The sequence below is a fragment of the Asparagus officinalis genome, chromosome 6 (genome assembly GCF_001876935.1).
Source record: "Asparagus officinalis chromosome 6, Aspof.V1, whole genome shotgun sequence".
NCBI lineage: Eukaryota > Viridiplantae > Streptophyta > Magnoliopsida > Asparagales > Asparagaceae > Asparagus > Asparagus officinalis.
The window spans coordinates 7,519,170-7,537,980 of NC_033799.1; the positions used below are offsets into that span (position 1 = coordinate 7,519,170).

At 40.1% G+C, this 18,811-nt stretch overlaps 2 protein-coding genes across 2 annotated transcripts; one reads left to right on the forward strand and one right to left on the reverse strand.

Moving 5' to 3' along the window:
• Positions 618-16,869, forward strand: LOC109844805 (probable small nuclear ribonucleoprotein G). The gene is made up of 4 exons (XM_020413952.1): positions 618-809; positions 915-937; positions 16,381-16,502; positions 16,593-16,869. Exons 1-4 carry the CDS (start codon positions 775-777, stop codon positions 16,650-16,652), a joined length of 240 nt encoding a protein of 79 aa, XP_020269541.1. The 5' UTR covers positions 618-774; the 3' UTR covers positions 16,653-16,869.
• Positions 3,901-6,518, reverse strand: LOC109844804 (L10-interacting MYB domain-containing protein-like). The gene is made up of 2 exons (XM_020413951.1): positions 6,063-6,518; positions 3,901-5,980 (listed from the first exon to the last, which is right to left on the reverse strand). Exons 1-2 carry the CDS (start codon positions 6,312-6,314, stop codon positions 5,675-5,677), a joined length of 558 nt encoding a protein of 185 aa, XP_020269540.1. The 5' UTR covers positions 6,315-6,518; the 3' UTR covers positions 3,901-5,674.

Here is an 18,811-nt window from a genome sequence, read left to right on the forward strand (position 1 = left end):
TCTCCTCCTCTATACAAATGGGAGAACCCAAGATTCCCTATTCATACTATAGTAAATGCTATATTATTATTTACTGTAGCATTATTAATGTAGCAAATAGGAAACGAAATGGTGTATCATTTTTTAAAAATATTACTGTAGAACAAAGGGGAATATTGTAGCATTTTTTGAAAAACTGTAGGAGAGACGGGACACTGTAGGCATTCAAAAATGCAAAAATCACTGTAGCATTTAAACACCAGGATTACTGTAGCAGGGAATAAAATGATATACCGTATGCCGTACTTTGCACGGTGTTCACACTAGTTTGAATAAATAAAAAAGTCTTTATCGGCCGGATCATATTAAATTTGAAATAATTGATATAAGTTTTTGAAATAATTGATATAAGTTTTTTCTTCCTTAGAGTTCTCTATTTATTATAGTCAATTGCACTTTTTCCTTGATACAAATTGAGCAATGTAAAGGCAATTAAAAAAGAGAATGCGATATTTTTTTGTAATAATAATTAGGTTCATAATTAGATTCATTAAGCTGAACCGAAGACACTAGCTTAAGCTTAGATAAATTCGAAATTTATATATTGCGCCGAACTGGAACGACCCAGCCATCCAGGGCCCCGCAAAAAAGGATCCGACCCGTTAATCCTGCCGAAATATATCCCAGGCCTAGGCGCCGCCGAGATCTGGTGACTGGGGTTTTACGAGGGAGATAGGGGGAGAGAGACGAAAACCTAGAAAACCCTAGCTCTCTACTTTTCTCTCTTCGTCAACGATGAGCAGATCGGGTCAGCCTCCGGATCTCAAGAAGTGAGGCCCTCTCTCTCTCTCTCGCTTGATTTCGATTTTGATGTATTTGATTCTTGATTAATGATCTGCTTAACTAATTCTTTGTTTTGTGTTGTTTGATTCCAGATACATGGACAAGAAGCTTCAAAGTAAGTTCCTTTGTGCTAATTTGTGCAATTTTTTTTTTCAATTTTTCGTTTGGAATTTATCTTTTATTATATGGGATTTTGTTGTTGCGTCAAAGCTTACAGAAAGCGTTAGGCAGCCTATGCGTCAGACTTGAAGCCTAGAGTCTATGTGTCTAGACCGGAGCCTAGAGTCTATGTGTCTAGACCGGAGCCTAGACATTTTTCCTATTTTTTATTTTTAATTACAGTTATTTGACAATAAATACCAATGTTGTAGAAAGTTAGGCGACGGCCGTCACCTATGTAATTTTTTTTAAGTGGTAGTGGAGGAGGTTTTGCTGAAGGTCAGAGGAGGTAGATGAGGTCTTTATAGTTGGAGGCTGCGACAAAGGAAATAACGATAAGGCCTACATGGTGCAGTTCATGTAGGCAGACCACACTCCCCTAGACGCTTTCAAAACCTAGGTTGGCAGTCTATGTGCTACCTACGCGGTAGGCGCTAGGGCGACCATGGAATCACCTAGGTCTAGGTGGGCTAGACGAAGGCTCTTTAAAACATTGGTTACATGCGATTAAATTGATATATTGCAATATAATGCAGAAAATTTTCTGTGCCTGATGATTGTGGGTAATTCTATTTGGTTGCTGAAGTTAGTGGTGTCCTGAGTTGGTGCAATAGAGTAAACTTATTCAGATTTGTTCACCTCTCTTTATTGAGTACTTTATTTAAGTAATTGACTTCGACGTGCGGGGAATATGAAGCAGGTATGACGCTCGAGGTGAACTCAACTAGCATTTTGTATTTGAATCGCTACCTCTCAAAACTTTGGAAAACAAGCTCACAACACATTCTTCTTATCACAACAGTCTTAGTATCTGTTGATGTTAATAATCAAACAGATAATATATTGGGAGTGAGGTTGATTAAGGGGCCGCTCCGAAATATTTGATTTTGAATTGAGTAGCTTCAGCCTGCACAAATTGCAATTCGTGAGAGGACGGGGATTAGACCTTCGACAGCCTTGAAGCTGAATGACAACCCTAAGGTTGAGTGTCTAGATCTTACGTAGGTACCTAGATTTTCAGAATCCTCGTATGGTTGAGTGGCGACTGGAGGATTCGACCATATGTGGTGTCTTGGGTTTATTCCTGATAAGGTACTAATGACTTGTTTACATGCCAACCCTGAGGTTAGGTCGCCTAGGACTTATTTGGACGCTTGGGTTTTAAATAGCCATGATGGTCGAGTAGCACTGGAGCCTGGAGGATTCGACCATATGCTGTGTCTTAGGTTTATCCTAAAAAGACACCAAGGGCTTAAAATTCGACTGAGGAGCCAAATGCCTAGAACTCTCGAGAGTTGACTAGGTCTTCGGTAGCCTTGAGGCTGAATGCCAACTCTAAGGTTGAGTGCCTATGTCTTACATAGGTGCCTAGGTCTTCAGAATTCCCGTATGGTCGAGTGACGACTATGAGAGTCGATCATAGTGTTGGTGCATTGGGTTTATTCCTGAAAAGGTACTAATGGCTTGACATGTCAACCATGAGGTTGGGTCGCCCATGACTTATTTGGACGCTTGAGTTTTAAATAGCCATGATGGTCGAGTAGCACTGGAGGATTCGACCATATGTTGTGCCTTGAGTTTATCCTGAAGAGGCACCAAAGGCTTAAAATTCGACTGAGGAGTCAAATGTTTAGAACTCTCGAGAGTTGCTAGGTCTTCAACAGCCTTAAGGTTGATAACAACCCTAAGGTTGGATGTCTAGGTCTTACGTAGGTGCCTAGGTCTTCAGAATCTCTGTATGGCCGAGTGACGACTGTGGGAGTCGACCATATGGTTGGTGTCATGGGTTTATTCCTAAAAAGATACAAAAGGCTTGTTGACATGCTAACCCTGAGGTTGGGTCGCCCAGGACTTATTTGGACGCCTGAGTTTTAAATAGCAATGATGATCGAGTAGCACTGGAGGATTCGACCATATGTTGTGCCATGAGTTTATCCTGAAAAGGCACCAATGACTTGAAATTCGACTGAGGAGTCGAATGCCTAGAACTCTCGAGAGTTGACTAGGTCTTTGTCCTTAGTGAAGGCTTGATCCTTGCGAGATAAGAGTTAATTCACATTTGGTAAGATTTTATTAGTACTGAAATTTACATAGTTATGGAAAGTATTCGTTGCAGACATCTGATGCTCAAGGGTGTTGAACCACTTGTGATCTTGCATTGTTTTTGTTTCAAAGGCAGTTTTGTAGTGGATGAGGCCGCCAGTATAGTACCTCTTTAGTTAGATTTTGCTTTTACCATAGCGAACATCTTGTTGATAAACGAAGATGAGTCAAAACTCTATTTGCCATCTCATCAGCTAATGTTCCTTTTGAGTTCTAATCTTCAGTGAGGCCTTGAAGGAGGACGGTTGGCATGTCGGTTTTTAGCAAAAGGATCTGTCCAGATGCCACAAATTATGTTGAATGGCGTTTTTCTGGTTGAGTTTGTGAGGGTTGGGGGCACGATCAGAAGCTACTAGGTACCTTTTATGATGAAAATTTTCTTAGGGAGAGAATCCAATAGCCGGTATTGTACTCCCTAGAAATGACAAACCATAATGGTTTTCTTGAAGGAACTTCGGGAGTACTGAGGGTTGGACCATGTTGTGAATGGAGAAGTCTCCCTTATGGGGATCATGCGGGTTGCATGCTTCGACCACAAAAGCTTAGAGTGTGTTTGGTAACCAAAGTGTTTTTTTGTTGTGTTTTTTTATAAAAACACCATGCCACGATGTTTATTTTTCAAAAGTGTTTTCAAAACTTTATTTTGAAAGTTAGCACATAATACACATCCAACCAATTAAACCTTACTCTCGCTCGTTGCCGCTTCCCACCACCAACCACTTGTCAACCATCAGTTGTCACAGCCACCGCGGCCGGCTTCGTCCGGTCGGCGGTGACAACCAATCACCATTCGGGAGCTTTTTTCAATGCCTATAATTCAAATTAAAAAAAAATCCTAATACGTCACCACCATCATGAAACAATGATGAATATTTGTTCAACATGTTCTAATGACATTGATAATATATATACATTAGGCTCAAAATGTATTTTGGTGACATTACAATATAATATACATTAATTTCAAAACACATCCCGATATTATCCACCACGATCGTTCCACATCCTTTGGGCCAAACGATCTCGAAACCTTGACATCTCACGAAGGTGCTCTGGACCGACATTGACCGGTATGGTTTGTTGTTCTTGTGCAGTCATGTCATCTTCTTCAAGTTCCACATCTTCATTTTCAAACTCGATAAAGAATGGATCTCCAGAATCATGCATTCGAATCACGTTGTGAATAACGCAACATGCTAATGCTATATATTTTTATTTTCTCAAACTATGTGAAGGCATCTCTCTTAAAGTTGGAAATCTTTTTTTCAATACCTCAAAGCATCGTTCTATAACATTCCTTAATGACGAATGCAAGTAATTGAATAGTTCTCTAGTCCCTTGCGGTGGAAGATTCTGCCCTCGATAATCATTCAAATGATATCGCTCTCCACGATACGGTGAAAGAAAACCCAACATATTGGTATATCCAGAGTCAGCCAAATAATACTTTCTTGCAGGGGGCATAGAGAATTTGTTTGCGGGATTGCTAATGCACTCTAAGAAAATTCTTGAATCATTTGCACTTCCTTTCCATCCACTCATAACAAATGTGAACCACATATCAAAAGAACAAGCACACATCATATTCATTGTCAGCATAATTTTCTTTCCATGATATGAAACTTGACTATCTTACGGCACACAAGCTAAAACATGAGTTCTATCTATAGCCCTTACACAATTCTGTCATGTAGGCGTTCTGAGAAAGCACAAATAAAAAGGTTGCTACTTGTTCTTGAATCGTCACGTTTCTAGAATGTTTTAAATTTCCAATTCTCTTTAACTCTTCACAAAAGTTAATAAATGCTTCTTTTTTCATTCATAAGAGGTCAAAACAAGTACCCGGGTGACCACCTAGAACCGCAATCACCCAATCATGCCCACTTAATTTTGAAATCCTTTGTGGTCGAGGCTGCTCCATAAAAGATCCATTAAACTTCATAAATGCATGAATGGTCAATAAGACTTGAAATTGCTCCTCATCTGAGATTGTGATGATAGTTGATAATCATTTGTATCTGTATTGCCATCCATACCTACCAAAAACATATAAAATTATAATTGAACACTATTGCAAACATAGTTTTGCATAATAAAATTTACATAAGGCATGAAACACATGTTAACAACATAAACAAGTATAATACCAACAACGTTATGGAAATACAAATATATAGGTTCAAAAACTAATACAAATACACCCAAAAGTCTTCAATCTACTAGAACACAAGCATAGTTTAAACACACACAAAAGTCATCGACCTACTAGAATCAAACATATAGAAACACACACAAAGTTCTTGGCCTAATAGAAACAAACACAAACATAAACAAATACAAATTTCTTCGAAACAAACATAAACAACATCAAGGTAGATTTAACACCTAATCCTTCTTTCTCTCGCTAGGCATGACTAAAACATGGTTCTCCATGATGCGTCATCATGCAAAATATGTGCGGCCTTGGAAAACCGAGTTGAGTCAACATCGGGAAGAGCACTAAGTGTAGTGATGCACCGAACCATTTCTTGTTCTTCCTTAGAGCTTCTTCCTCCCCCTCCACTAACATGACTATATGCAGTAGCCGAACTCATTTTCCTCTCCCTCCACTCCATTTTCTTCCTAGAGTTTCTCCCATCGAGGTTAAAGCTTCAACCATTGCTAATTGGATTTGCTGGTTCAACGGTACACGTTTGTTTGCCACTTTCGTCTTTTTCTTAGCTCGAGATGACTCAACATCTTCCTCATCTTCTTCCTTATCATCTTCACTAATGGTAGGACTTCTAGTAGAGGGATGAGCATGATCACCAGTAGCAGTTGTATCACCAAAAATGATACACAACTTGTCATAACCTTTGCAACCCTTCCTTCTAAAATATCTTGCATACTTGTGCGTCTACGTAAAACAAAAATTAATAATGAATTCAAAAACTCACATTAGGTATCTAATAAAAGTTGCATTAATCAATGAGTATTACCGCATACAACTTAGTCCACACATCTTCCGTTGCAGATATTTGACCGGTGCTCGCAGTATACCCAACTGCCGTATCCGTCAATAGACTTTTCAAAATTTTCCAGCTTTGTCTCAATTGGTTAAACTTATTTTTTATTTGGTCATGAGTGTATTCTCTCCCCGTCTTCTTTTTCAACTCATGCTCCATGAATTTCCAAGAGGATTTAGTAAATGTAGTTGTATGCCTATTTCCCTTTTTTACTTCTTCCTCCATCAAGTCTATGAAATAAAGCTTCACATTTTCAGACCAAGTTCCCACTCCTTGAGAAGGGGAAATCTCCACCACTTAGGGGGCGTTATTCATTGGGGTAATTTGGGGTAAATTGGGGTAAATTGTTCCAATGTGGTAATTTTACCCAATGGGATAATTTGAGTGGGATAACTTGGGGTAAAATGGGATAATGTGGGGTAAAATGGGATAATGAGACAATTTGATATTATATTTATAGCTCAATTAAATTCAAGTTTAACATCAAATGATTAAATAAATAATAGTTATAATATACAATAATATTATTTTTTAATATTATTTTAATATAAAATATTAAAAATAATATAATAATATTAATAATATCAATATTAATCAATCTTTAAATATTTTGATGTTTATTTTAACTGTTATGCTATATTAACAAATTCTGAGTTTCCAAAGCATCTCAGTCTTGAGTGATATCAGTTTCATTAATACCTCTTGCCTGCCATGTTTACATAAAATTCATTTCCCACAAAAATATATATATTATATCTGTTCACATCCATAATGAGTTCAGGCAATCTCAAACAGTCAAACTGTCACAGTATTTTTTTCTCAACAAAAAGATATGTTTGGCAATAACATAATACGTTCAGTTACATACATTCAAAACTATTTCCATATCTAACGGACACATAACATCCAACTGAGACGTGCTCTGTTGATGAAAGGGGAGACACATTTCCTGGAGCTCTAACAGTACAACTCCATAGCTATAAACATTTCCTGGAGCAGTCACTTGCATTGTGTATGCGTAGGAGCTCTAACAGTACAACTCCATAGCTATAAACATTTCCTGGAGCAGTCACTTGCATTGTGTATGCGTATTCTGATAATGAAACAATACACATAAACACCTGGAGCAGTCACTTGCATTGTGTATGCGTATTCTGATAATGAAACAATACACATAAACACCATAATGTGTTATGGGCGTTATTTGATCTTTTTGCATCAAAAGCCTGCTTCAGTCTGCACCCAATCCTAAATGACAAAGTACTTAACAATGCACCACCCGCAATAAGAACCCAATTTGGCCCTTTTCCTTGAACATGCTTCACTCTTTGAGCTCTCTGTATACTCCCATTTGCTTTTGGTTTCATCTTAAGATTAAGAAACGCGTTGCAGAAATTCTAGAGGTAAAATGAAACTTGGGAAACAGTCATGTAACATGCATGAGTAAGAAACCAACTATGCTAATGACGGAATAGATAAGCAATGAAATTTGTAGGACACTGCATGATTGGCTATCCCGGTTAAGGATAATGAAAGCAGGATGATCATTAAGAAACTGAAGTGTTTCTGTAAATTAAAATCAACAGGCTTATTCAACATGTAGTTAATAGTTTCCAAGAGGAGACCTCAGCATAGAGTTGTTGATAAATTCAAGAAGACCATGGTACTTAGGGAGGGAGGGGCTACTAACTTCACTGGTAGTATATCATAGACATATTCAAGGTGTAGCAAACATTAGAATAACATAAATATAATATATCCAATATCACAAATAACAACATTTCACTCTTGCACCGACATCAAACAAGAAGAAAAGACCTCACAGAGACAAGCAAACCATCGTTGAGAAAAGGGGGTGAGAAACAGTGCAAGATGCAGAGCAATCCTTTCAATTCAATCCAAATACCCAGTGCAAGATGCACTGAAGTAATCCATATGTAAGTAACAACTAAGATTATCTCAAAAAATTATTACTAAGATCAATATATCTCAGTATTTCTCCATGAAAATTAGCATCTAAATCGAACAATTTCATCTAAAACCCTAGCAGCACTGATAAAAGATATTAATCACAAAACCCTAGCATTCAATCAATCCCAATAAAAAAAATCAATCGGATCCCTTACCTCTCAAAATGTTTGACAAATCGGGCAAATCTGCAGCCGCGCTCCACATAAACCCTAGAAACACCAAAATCAAACCAAAAAACAAAATCTAATGCATCAAACAATTATTCCAATAAAAAAACCTAAAAATAAGAAACAAACTATATTTCCATAAAAAAAAAGAAACAAACTATAGAAAATTGGAAAAACTCACGAAATATCGCCCTCATTCAACCGAAATCGGAGCTCGAACTCAGATCTCTAGCTATCAAAGACGACGGCGGGGCGGGCTCTCGCGCTCGAGATCAAACCAAAAAACAAAATCTAATGCATCAAACAATTATTCCAATAAAAAAACCTAAAAATAAGAAACAAACTATATTTCCATAAAAAAAAAGAAACAAACTATAGAAAATTGGAAAAACTCACGAAATATCGCCCTCATTCAACCGAAATCGGAGCTCGAACTCAGATCTCTAGCTATCAAAGACGACGGCGGGGCGGGCTCTCGAACTCGAGGAAGACGATGGCGGAGCGGGTGAACGACCACGAGAACGACGACGCCGATTTTTTCCTGGATCGAGTCGAGATCTGAATGGGGTAATTTGCTCCCCTCTTGTTCCAGGAGATCAAATGGGATAAATTTGGGCTTGGGGGCTGAGTTCTGTATATATAGTTGGTGTAATTTAGGGAGAAGTGGAGTATTTGTCCCCAATTACCCCCAACAAACCAATAACACCACAAAGATTACACCAGTTCCAAATACCCCAATGAATAACACTAAACATTGTTGTTCCAAAAATTATCTCATTACCCCAAAAATTACCGCAATGAATAACCCCCCCTTAGTTGATATTACGATTTTCACTTGACATCTATTACATTCGCAACAACATGAAACCAAAAAGGCTAATCACATAAGAGAGTATAATTAGAATCAAATTAGGGCAAGGATGAAATTGACACAAATTAAAATATGTTTCTTTACTGGACCATCTTCACTTGTTACAGGTCATTATATTTATTGTGTTTATGCTTCTTTATGGCAAATTAAAAAGAATATTGATATGTCGTTAGAGAGTTTATTTGAATGAAATAAAAAGTGGAATCAAGAACATAAGATGAAACAGGAATAAAAGTATCCTCTGGTAATTCTGCCAGCATTTCATACTCTCTTTTCATTCTACTGTACACATTCAAAAGTTCCAAGATTTTGGATTGTCATCAGTAAGTTTTGTTGAAAGAGGTATATTTCATACCAAAACCTAGTCAAATATAGTTCCTTAGCTACAATCAACACACTTCTACAGTTTTGACTAGTGTGTTTAGCAAATAATTGGAAGGTAAAAGAAGAACAAATCTCAGTTATTATTTCAGCAATAAATGAGAAAAAAACCAACCAATTTTTTTCTTTTTTCATATGTTATTGGGATTCAATCAAATTAAAAAAAAACCTTGATTGAAATTGTTGGAGGAAGCGTCAGAATCGACCGGAGCAGTGACGAAGAGGCGACAGCGGCGACGAGGAGGCGATAGCGGCGATGAGGAGGCAACTGCGGTGACGTGGAGGCGGCAGCGACGAATACTCAGAGGCCCTGGCGACGTCGGAGGCTACGACGACGGTGTTAGGGTTGAGGCTACGTCGATGGGTGTTAGGGTTGAGGTTGCGGCGACGTCGGAGGTTGCGACGACGGTGTTAGGGTTGATGCTGCGTCAACGGGTGTTAGGGTTGAGGATGCGACGACGTAGGAGGCTGCGACGATAGTGTTAGGGTTGATGCTGCGTTGACAGGTGTTAGGGTTGAGGCTGCGGCGACGTCGAAGGCTGCGGTGATTTGGAGTGGCGGCGACGGTGTTAGGATTGAGGGAGAGAAAAGGGGATCACGTTGGTTTGGGGGAAAATGAGACACGGGAATCTCAAATACCTTTTTGGTGTTTTGAGAAAACTGTGTACCTTCTGCATTTTGTAAAGGGGCAGCCTAAAAAACACATTAGTTCCCAAACGTGTTGCAATGTTTTTTGAAAAAAAACGAAAACGGGAAAAACACAATGGTTGCCAAACGCTCCCTTAGGCAACTTTAGTGGTGCAGACGTCAGTTGAAGGGAAAGGTCGTTCTTCCTGAGAAGACATTCAGTTAGTGTGCCTAAGTTTTTCCCGCAATCTCATCTTTGGTAGATGGGAGTTTCCTTCGAAGAATTTTCATGGTTCGAGACGCCTATCACAGACTTAATCACTGTTCCTATGCTCATATGAGCTATTGTCAGTTAGAGCTTGAGTGATGTTTGGATCTGATTAGAGCCTGTGTTCTGGCCAGAGTTATTCTGTGACGACGATTAGAAGCCGGTGTTGTTTTTTCAAGAAAGACAACCACCCTTATGGTGCGTCTTTTTTTGGTGGGCTTTTAGAGGTGTTGAAGGTCGCTCTATCATCTAGCAAATTGTGTACTTGGCAAACACTCCAGAAAATCGCTAAGACCTTTGAGGATTACACCTATGTTGGGTCCTTTTAACCAAAGCTACCCCTCCTTAGCTTGAATGATACAACTCCTGACTTCATTTAGCTTGGATGATGCAACTCCGATGTTGCTCTTCAGGGTGAGTAAATTCAGACTCCTATTCAGAACTTGGCATGTCTTCTCGAAAAAGAAAAGTAACCTCACGGTGGGCGCCAAACTATTGATGACTAAGATCAAACAATCAATCGTATCCAAAAGAGGATAGGTGTGAATCCGGGGCGGGAACGGTTTCTCTTGAGTCCTCGCCGGGACGAGGTAGAGGAGATTGATGAAGGGGCCGCTTCATTCTCCGACTTTATGTCTGGTTCTTGAAAGGGGAGCTGAAGTCCACGTTGCACTGACAAGAAAAATCCGTTAGAAGGCGGGGATCGGTTCCCTCGTGGTTCCTCCGACGGTCAAGTTAGTGAAACTTGAGTGGAGAAGGGGAATGTCAGGAACCGGTATGGTTCTTGAGGTGGCAATGTGCCGTTACAGAGGGTCCGTTATGAGCTCCCCTGTGTGTGAAGAACTGTGTATTCTTTCTTTCTTAGAGAGAGAGCGAGTGAGCTAGCCTCTCTTGAGGTTAGGAGTCTACCTGTATATATCTCCGTCTTGAGGATAAATGAGTCACTTCTAGCCAAGCATAGAGAGGCGGTGGTGAAGTGCGGCCTAAGTGCCGAGTCATTCCTCGTTTTATAGGTGTCGACTGACGACTGGAGGGGAAGTCACTTCGGCACGGGAGAGGATGTCTCCGTATTTTTTGGGAAATGATTCACGTGTGCAGCTGACAAGTCATGGAGACCATTAGATTAGAATCAGGATAAGGCTTGTCCGAGGTGGACTAGGATGCTGACATATACTCTGGGGGAAAGGCCGAGGCGGAGGTTATTCCTCAACTTAGTCGACAGTAGAGAATGTCCATCAAGTCGTTTTCGTGAGTTGCCAAGTAAATGGTCGAGTGTCCTTAGTGGGTCGTCTTCGACGATAGAGTCGGCTGACCCCGCCTTTCATGTTGGCCTGAAAGAATGTCGACTTGATGAGTCGACGGGGTTGAGGTTTCTGCTGGGCTTGGGGCACTAAGTTGGTTGACAAGTCATGGAGACCATTAGATTAGAATCAGGATAAGGCTTGTCCGAGGTGGACTAGGATGCTGACATATACTCTGGGGGAAAGGCCGAGGCGGAGGTTATTCCTCAACTTAGTCGACAGTAGAGAATGTCCATCAAGTCGTTTTCGTGAGTTGCCAAGTAAATGGTCGAGTGTCCTTAGTGGGTCGTCTTCGACGATAGAGTCGGCTGACCCCGCCTTTCATGTTGGCCTGAAAGAATGTCGACTTGATGAGTCGACGAGGTTGAGGTTTCTGCTGGGCTTGGGGCACTAAGTTGGTTGAGGCCAGTTTGCCAGGGCTATGATGGTATCATTTTGCAAATTCTCATATCTTGAGTGAGTAAACACCATAACATGGGCTGACGCTTGTTTTGACTTCACCAGCAGGTCGTCCACATAAGCTTCCAGATTGCCGATCTGGTATTTGAAGACCTTATTGATAAGTCTCTGGTAAGTGGCCCCAGCGTTCTTCAGTCCGAACGATATCATCTTGTTGTAATAGGTCCCTAAGTCGGTGATAAAGGAGGTCTTCTCCTGATCATGTTCTGTTATGAAAATTTAGTTGTAGTCGGAAAAGGCGTCCATGAAGCTAAACAGCTCGTGCCCCACACTCTCGTCAACCAATTGATTGATTCGAGGCAGGGGGTAGCTATCCTTGGGGCAAGCTTTGTTGAGGTCAATGAAGTCCACGCACATCCTCCATTTCTTCAGCAAGAATTCCGTCAATGCTTCCCGTAAAGGCTCCACTAAGCTGGATCCTATCTTGACCGTCTTCTGTCCGTCCCGGTTGATTGGTATCTCCTAGAGCTCTTCCACCAGTCTTTTGCCGCTTCGTTGCTTTCTCCAACTGGAAGCAGACTTTCTCAATAGGCAAAGCATCTTGCATATCCTTATCATTCCTTGGTCAAGAGCAGGTAACAGGACTTAGCCTCTCGCTAGTTGCTCCTGACGATCCCGACTCCATTAGGAGTCGGGAACTTCAACATCTGGTGGTAGAGTTGAAGGATGGGCCCTGTAAAAAAAGTGGAGGGCGGTTCAGCCAGGATGACATTATGAGCCGACTTGAGATCATTACCAGGAAATGGATTTGGACAGCTGATTGCCTTGAGCTGCTCTCCAACCATTGAGGCGAGAGTAATCATCAAAAAGGGGGGTGTTCCCCCCGATGGCTTCTGTGACCGGGCTGTCCTCTATAGTGGAGCAGCCGAGATTTGTCGATGCCCATCTGGTTCTAGGCGTCGACATACAAGATGTACACCGAGCTTCCCGTGTCGACCATGATCCTCTTCACTTAGAAGCCTTCAATCCCGGCTGTTATGACGATGGAGTCGTCATGAGGTGTCTCGACGCTTTTCAGATCGTCGTCTCCAAAAGAGATGAGCTCCTCCGCTCTCGACCTCTTGTCACGCTAGTTGACCCGCAATGCCCTCTTGAAGAGGCTTGAAGGCTCTCACCAAGCTCTTGCCTCATCTGGATTAACACATGAGGGGGGAGCTTTTGTTTGGTGTCAGCCAGAAAGTGGTGGATGAACTTCCAACTGAGTTGCTGGAAGCTGCTGATAGACTTCTTCTCGAGAGCGTTCCACTAGAGCTTGGCCCTCCCTGAAAGAGTGATGGGGAAGTATCAGAAGATAACCGATTCTAATGTTTGGAGCATGCTCAACATCATAATAATTATGGACACGCTTGGAGGGATCTCCCTCGCCCTTGTACTTCTTCACGCGAGGCATCTTGAACTTCTTACATGGTGCGTTCTTGAGATTATCAGAAAGGGGGGTGTTCCCCCCGATGGCCTCTACGACCGGTCTGTACACCCGATGCGGTCCACATGGATTGCTTCCCTAGTGCGGTCCCCAGGGTGATCAGGGCCAGAACTCTTGCAGGTGACTACAGGATGAGGGAGGAGACGTTGGCGAGGTTCCTCAGGGCGAGTCGAACGATGTGGCTGTGGGGTTGCGTACTCGACCCGATCCCTCAAATGTTTGGCAGCAACATGAGGAGTCCGAGGCGGGACTACTTGATTTGCTCTAGAAGGAGGGTGAGTCTCCGACTGCTGGTCTTCAGAAGGCGGGGACAGCGAAAGTAGCTTGTTGTGGTTGTGGAAGCCGACTGAGGAGCTCGATGGTGAAGATAGCGAGTTTCTGTTGGAGGGATTGAGAGATCTGTTAACCTGTTTTTTTCAAGCTGAGCTTGAGTAACATAGCTCTGGTATGGTCCTTCAGGGTGAGACTGGCCAGCCTTATATTCAGAACCGGACATACTTGATCGAAAAAGAAAGAAGGCTCCGCGATGGGCGCCAAACTGTTGATGTTAATAATCAAACATATAATATATTGGGGGTGAGGTTGATTAAGGGGCTGCTCACTTCTCTGAAATATTTGGTTTTGAGTTGAGTAGCTCCAGCCTGCACAAATAGCAATTTGTGAGAGGACGAGGATTAGTTTCTTCGTAGTTCCTCCGACGATCAAATCAGTTGATGGACTTGAGTGAGAAAATGAAGAACTATGTGAGTTCTTTAGTGTAGTGCAATAGAATTCTCAGATATTACTTACAAAAATCTTGGAAAATTGCTTCCCCTGGTATTTGGAATAGTACCTCTATTTATAGTGGTGAAAAAATGGTAGAATGATAATCTCGGCCGAGTACAGGATGACGACAAACGAGTATAAGATGACGGCTACGTCAGCACCTATTCTACAAGGGACGAGTGGAAGAGAGATCACCTCAGCATTTAATGTGAAGTGATTGGGGGCATGGCGGTGTCGACGTGGTTAGATGTGTCATGAATACTATCGGGGCTAGAGGAATGATGGAGCCTGCCAAGTATTTAATGTGACGTTGACGCGTTGTCAGCGGGGGAGCTTCGAGGTTGAAGTCATCCTTTGGCTTGGCTGAGAAGTAATGCTTTTCGAGTCGACCTCGCAAGGTGTCGAACAACAGGTCAAGTGGGCTCGTAGCGAGTCGTCTTCGACAAGAGGACCGACAAGTACCGCCATTTGAGTTGACCTAAGGAGGTGTCGACTTGGCGAGTGGGCTAAGTCGGGATTCTAGGGGGTCCTAACCGTCAATTCGATTTGAGCGGTACACGTAAGAGGACACATGTCCGTTGCTAGCAAAGGGCCATACTTTGACGACTGAGAACATCGTAACAGCATCGATTAGCTTTTTATTTGTTTGATGCCGAAACACTCTCTGGGTCTATTTATTGTGGATAATGGGCAAATAGATCTCTAGAAGCAACCATAAATTCTCAACCATGTAAGAATTACCTCGAACAACAATTTTGAGGATTCTTTAGGATGGTTACTTGATATCGGTGCCCCTTTTTTAATTGAGATTTCACTAGACTAGTGTAGAAACAAGAATATTGGAAGAAGAGCCTTAGATCGCGCCTTTTTTACAGAAGTTATTTCTGATTTTTACACTCAGCAACAACTTTTCTACCCATGAGATTCAGCACTTTGTATATTTTGGATGGTTTAGTCCTTTGATGAAGATATTTGCGCTTGCTATTTGGTTCTCATTGCTCTTTAAGTATAAATTGTCAACTTAGATCTAAATGAAGGGTATATTCCACTTTACAGCTATGATAACGTGTGAATCTTGGAAAAGATCTTTCCGGCGAAGTTTAAAAGTAGATGGTCATGGTTAATACTTTGCTTTTATAGACTATGCATATGAATACTAATATTTCAAGTTTAGGTCTTTTGCATACAACGTGCATGAGAAAGAATGCAACTCAAGGTAAAAAGGTGTCTTATTTTCTAACTTCGCTCAGAATCGTTCTTAATGTAGAGGAATTTGGAATGTCACTTCTTTGTGACATGAGCTGTCTTCTACCCCTCTAGTGTCATGCTTATTTGCATTTGTTTGTTATCTGGGCAATGCTAAGTTAACCTTCAGTAATCTAATTCTTTGTCATATACCCCATCGTGCTTATGCCCTATACCTGATTTATTTCGCAGAACTTGATGATTAACAATAGACTTTAGGTTTCGGTACTCGCAATTTTGTTTCCCGCGGGGAGGCAATTGTTGTACACTTACATAATCAATCTGCTTTATTGGTTGCATAACTGATGGTTAGATATATTACAATTTGCCATCTCATCCATTTCAAATGCTATTCAATTTTCCTTTTTGGTATGAGAGTGCAATTGCCTTGATTGATGACTAACTCAAATCATGGCATCGTAAAAGTTCCCGTGAGTAATGTCATAGATTAAACAATCTTGATAGCTGTCCTTTTTATTTTGATTTGCATATAAGTTGGCTCCATAATCCGTATAAGAGGTCACTTGTGTCATTTTTGTCTTATAGGTCCTTTTGCATCGTGTCCATTGTGTCTCAAATAATGCTATATTACCAAATTTGATGTTCCATATTTTTGAGCATTCAACTGTGTGTGTGTAAGTGTGTAAAACTGCTAGGAAATTTTATTTATTTATGGCATAAAATTGTAAGAAATCATGGACTTTGTTTATTATAATTTGATGCACGTAAGGAACATGGAGGTTTGTTAAGTGCGTGATTCTCTTTCTGGTTTATTTGCTAAACTATGCTGGCCTAAGAGCTCTTCATCTGCAGTTAAGCTGAATGCTAACCGGGTTGTCGTTGGCACTCTTCGTGGATTTGACCAGTTCATGAACCTTGTGATTGACAACACGGTGGAAGTCAATGGCAATGAGAAGAATGATATTGGAATGGTGGTAAGTACTAATCTTAAGTTCGATGATTTCATGTTTTAGTTAATCATGCTATTGTATCCTACTCTGGATTATCTCATACCCATGTTGCAGGTTATCAGAGGAAACAGCGTTGCCATGATTGAAGCCCTTGAGCCAGTGAAGACTCAATAGCTTCCCTTGGAAATTACTGATGGTGTTTGAAATTGGATTTTAGCAAGTGAATGTGTAGTTAAATGCTGTATGAACCATGCTTGTGGTAATAGCAGTAAAAATTTTCTGAGTATTTCATGTACTTTGTTTACAGGAATGTAATATGCTAAGCACAACGTAGCAGGTCCATACTCTTTATCTTCAGAAATATAGTTGCTGAATGATTTGACTAGATAGATTGGCATGACTCTTAAGATTTCCTTTCTTTCTTCTTTCCTTCATATGATTTTTCAGATTGGTATGAACTGTAATATTTCCTTTCTTTCTTCCTTCCTTCATATGATTTTTCATTTGCTTGTGCCTTTTGGGTGCTCTGTTCTGTTTGACCGTGTAAATTCTCCGCAGTTTTCCTATGTTTTCTACGATCCATAAAATTTAGCGGTTTTGATGATTTATAAAGTTCAGGGGAGATTTGTGCAAGACCTTCCGAAGTTCTGAAACTCAAGTTTGGCTAAAATGGCAACTGTGAGCTACAAAAACTTGGAAGGCTGTGTGGTTTGTGAAAAATTACGATTGTAATTGCAGCTGCAATTTGTGAAAAATGACTAAGAGTATTTCGCAACTGTTAATCTCCGTTCGTGATGCTACCGTATGCCTATCACAGCATGAACAAATTGCATCATCTTTTTCTTCTATGTATATATTTCCAGGATTCTGCTGGGGTTATCATTAGATTATCCACGGTCAGAAAAAAAATGTTTAAGTATCAAAATCCTGCAGTTGATCCTTCTCTCTCTCTCTCTCACCCCTTTGTCTTTTGGCAAGAGCACAACATCATAGGTTATAATTCTCTCTTGAGGTTTATCACCTTTTGAGTTATGTTCCAACTTTTTACGGTCTTGTTTGAACTTTCTGATGTTGCTTCGTAGAAGAATCAGTAGGGCTCATAATACTGTCCACAAAGGCTTGTGCTATTGTATAGCCGAACATTGCGAGCACATATAAAAAAAAAAAAAATATGTTGCATTGTTTTAGGATTTTATTTATTTATTTTGATATTGATCTGCAAATTGCTGATATTGCTTTAGAATAAGATAGGGAGGAACAGTGATTGAGATATTATGTTTTTTTTTTGTGAATAACTTCTAGGCTTACGTTAATTGTGTTGTGCCTATATTTTATATTTATTTATAGCATCAAATAACGTGTGTCTAGATTATCCTCCTCCTTTCTTCTACTTCATACACAAATGTGCACTCCTTGGCATTGCACAAGACAAGACAAATGTTTAAATTTTCAAAAGTTGCCCTGACTTTGATTTGAAAAAAAACTTGATATTCTCCTAGCATCTTATCAGCATTCTCCCGATTGGCATATTTACGCTAACGAGGAATTTTTAAATTGCATGGTTTGAATATAATGCATTTCTTTGTTAATCGGTGCAAATTAAAATACTAATCACATGGTAATGTTTTGTGACCACTGTTAAAATGAAAGTCAATTTCATAAATTATAAGATAATCTTTATTTTAAGAGAAGATATAAACTTTTGCCGTTGGAAAATATTATTAACCAACTAATATTGAAGTATGAAACATACCCATTGTGAGTGATCTAGACGATTGGGAGGTTCTAATATGGTTCCTCGGACTTGAGTTGGATTTCGAGCTGGATTATTAGAAAAAATTATAAAACATCATAACTGTTTCCATCTATATGAAATTGAAAAACTTAACTCTTAATACGACAACTGTGTTTTGTGACTGTTAAAATATCCATCCAATAGTGTTGATTCAATGACGCACGACATCCTATTGTTGAAAAAGAGTGCTGCTACGAGGACCCAAAATATTTTCAAAAACAATGTAAATATCGCAAAGAAACTCTTTCTCAAGCTCATCCTTGAGTACACTTAGTCCCATTATGACAAGCATTTAAATTTATCCATGCTCTAATAATAAGAAACCGCACTATTATGAAAACTGCACGATCCATCATCCGAGAGATATGGAGGCAAGGATTAGTGCCCGGTAGTAAGCCGACAAGTTGCAACAATAGCGTTGAACAAAAATTATTATATATCTTCGAGCACTAAACACAACATAATTAAGCCCATAATCACACTCCCACAAGAACACCTAATTATTATTGTCTTATTTTACTCAAAGTTCAAATCCCCA

Coding starts and splice junctions, on each gene's coding strand:
- LOC109844805 (XM_020413952.1), top strand. CDS start 775: ATGAGCAGATCGGGTCAGCCTCCGGATCTCAAGAA. Junction 938..16,380: donor CATGGACAAGAAGCTTCAAA/GTAAGTTCCTTT, acceptor CTTCATCTGCAG/TTAAGCTGAATGCTAACCGG. Junction 16,503..16,592: donor AGAATGATATTGGAATGGTG/GTAAGTACTAAT, acceptor CCCATGTTGCAG/GTTATCAGAGGAAACAGCGT.
- LOC109844804 (XM_020413951.1), bottom strand. CDS start 6,314: ATGGAGGAAGAAGTAAAAAAGGGAAATAGGCATACAACTACATTTACT. Junction 5,981..6,062: donor TGTGGACTAAGTTGTATGCG/GTAATACTCATT, acceptor TGTTTTACGTAG/ACGCACAAGTATGCAAGATA.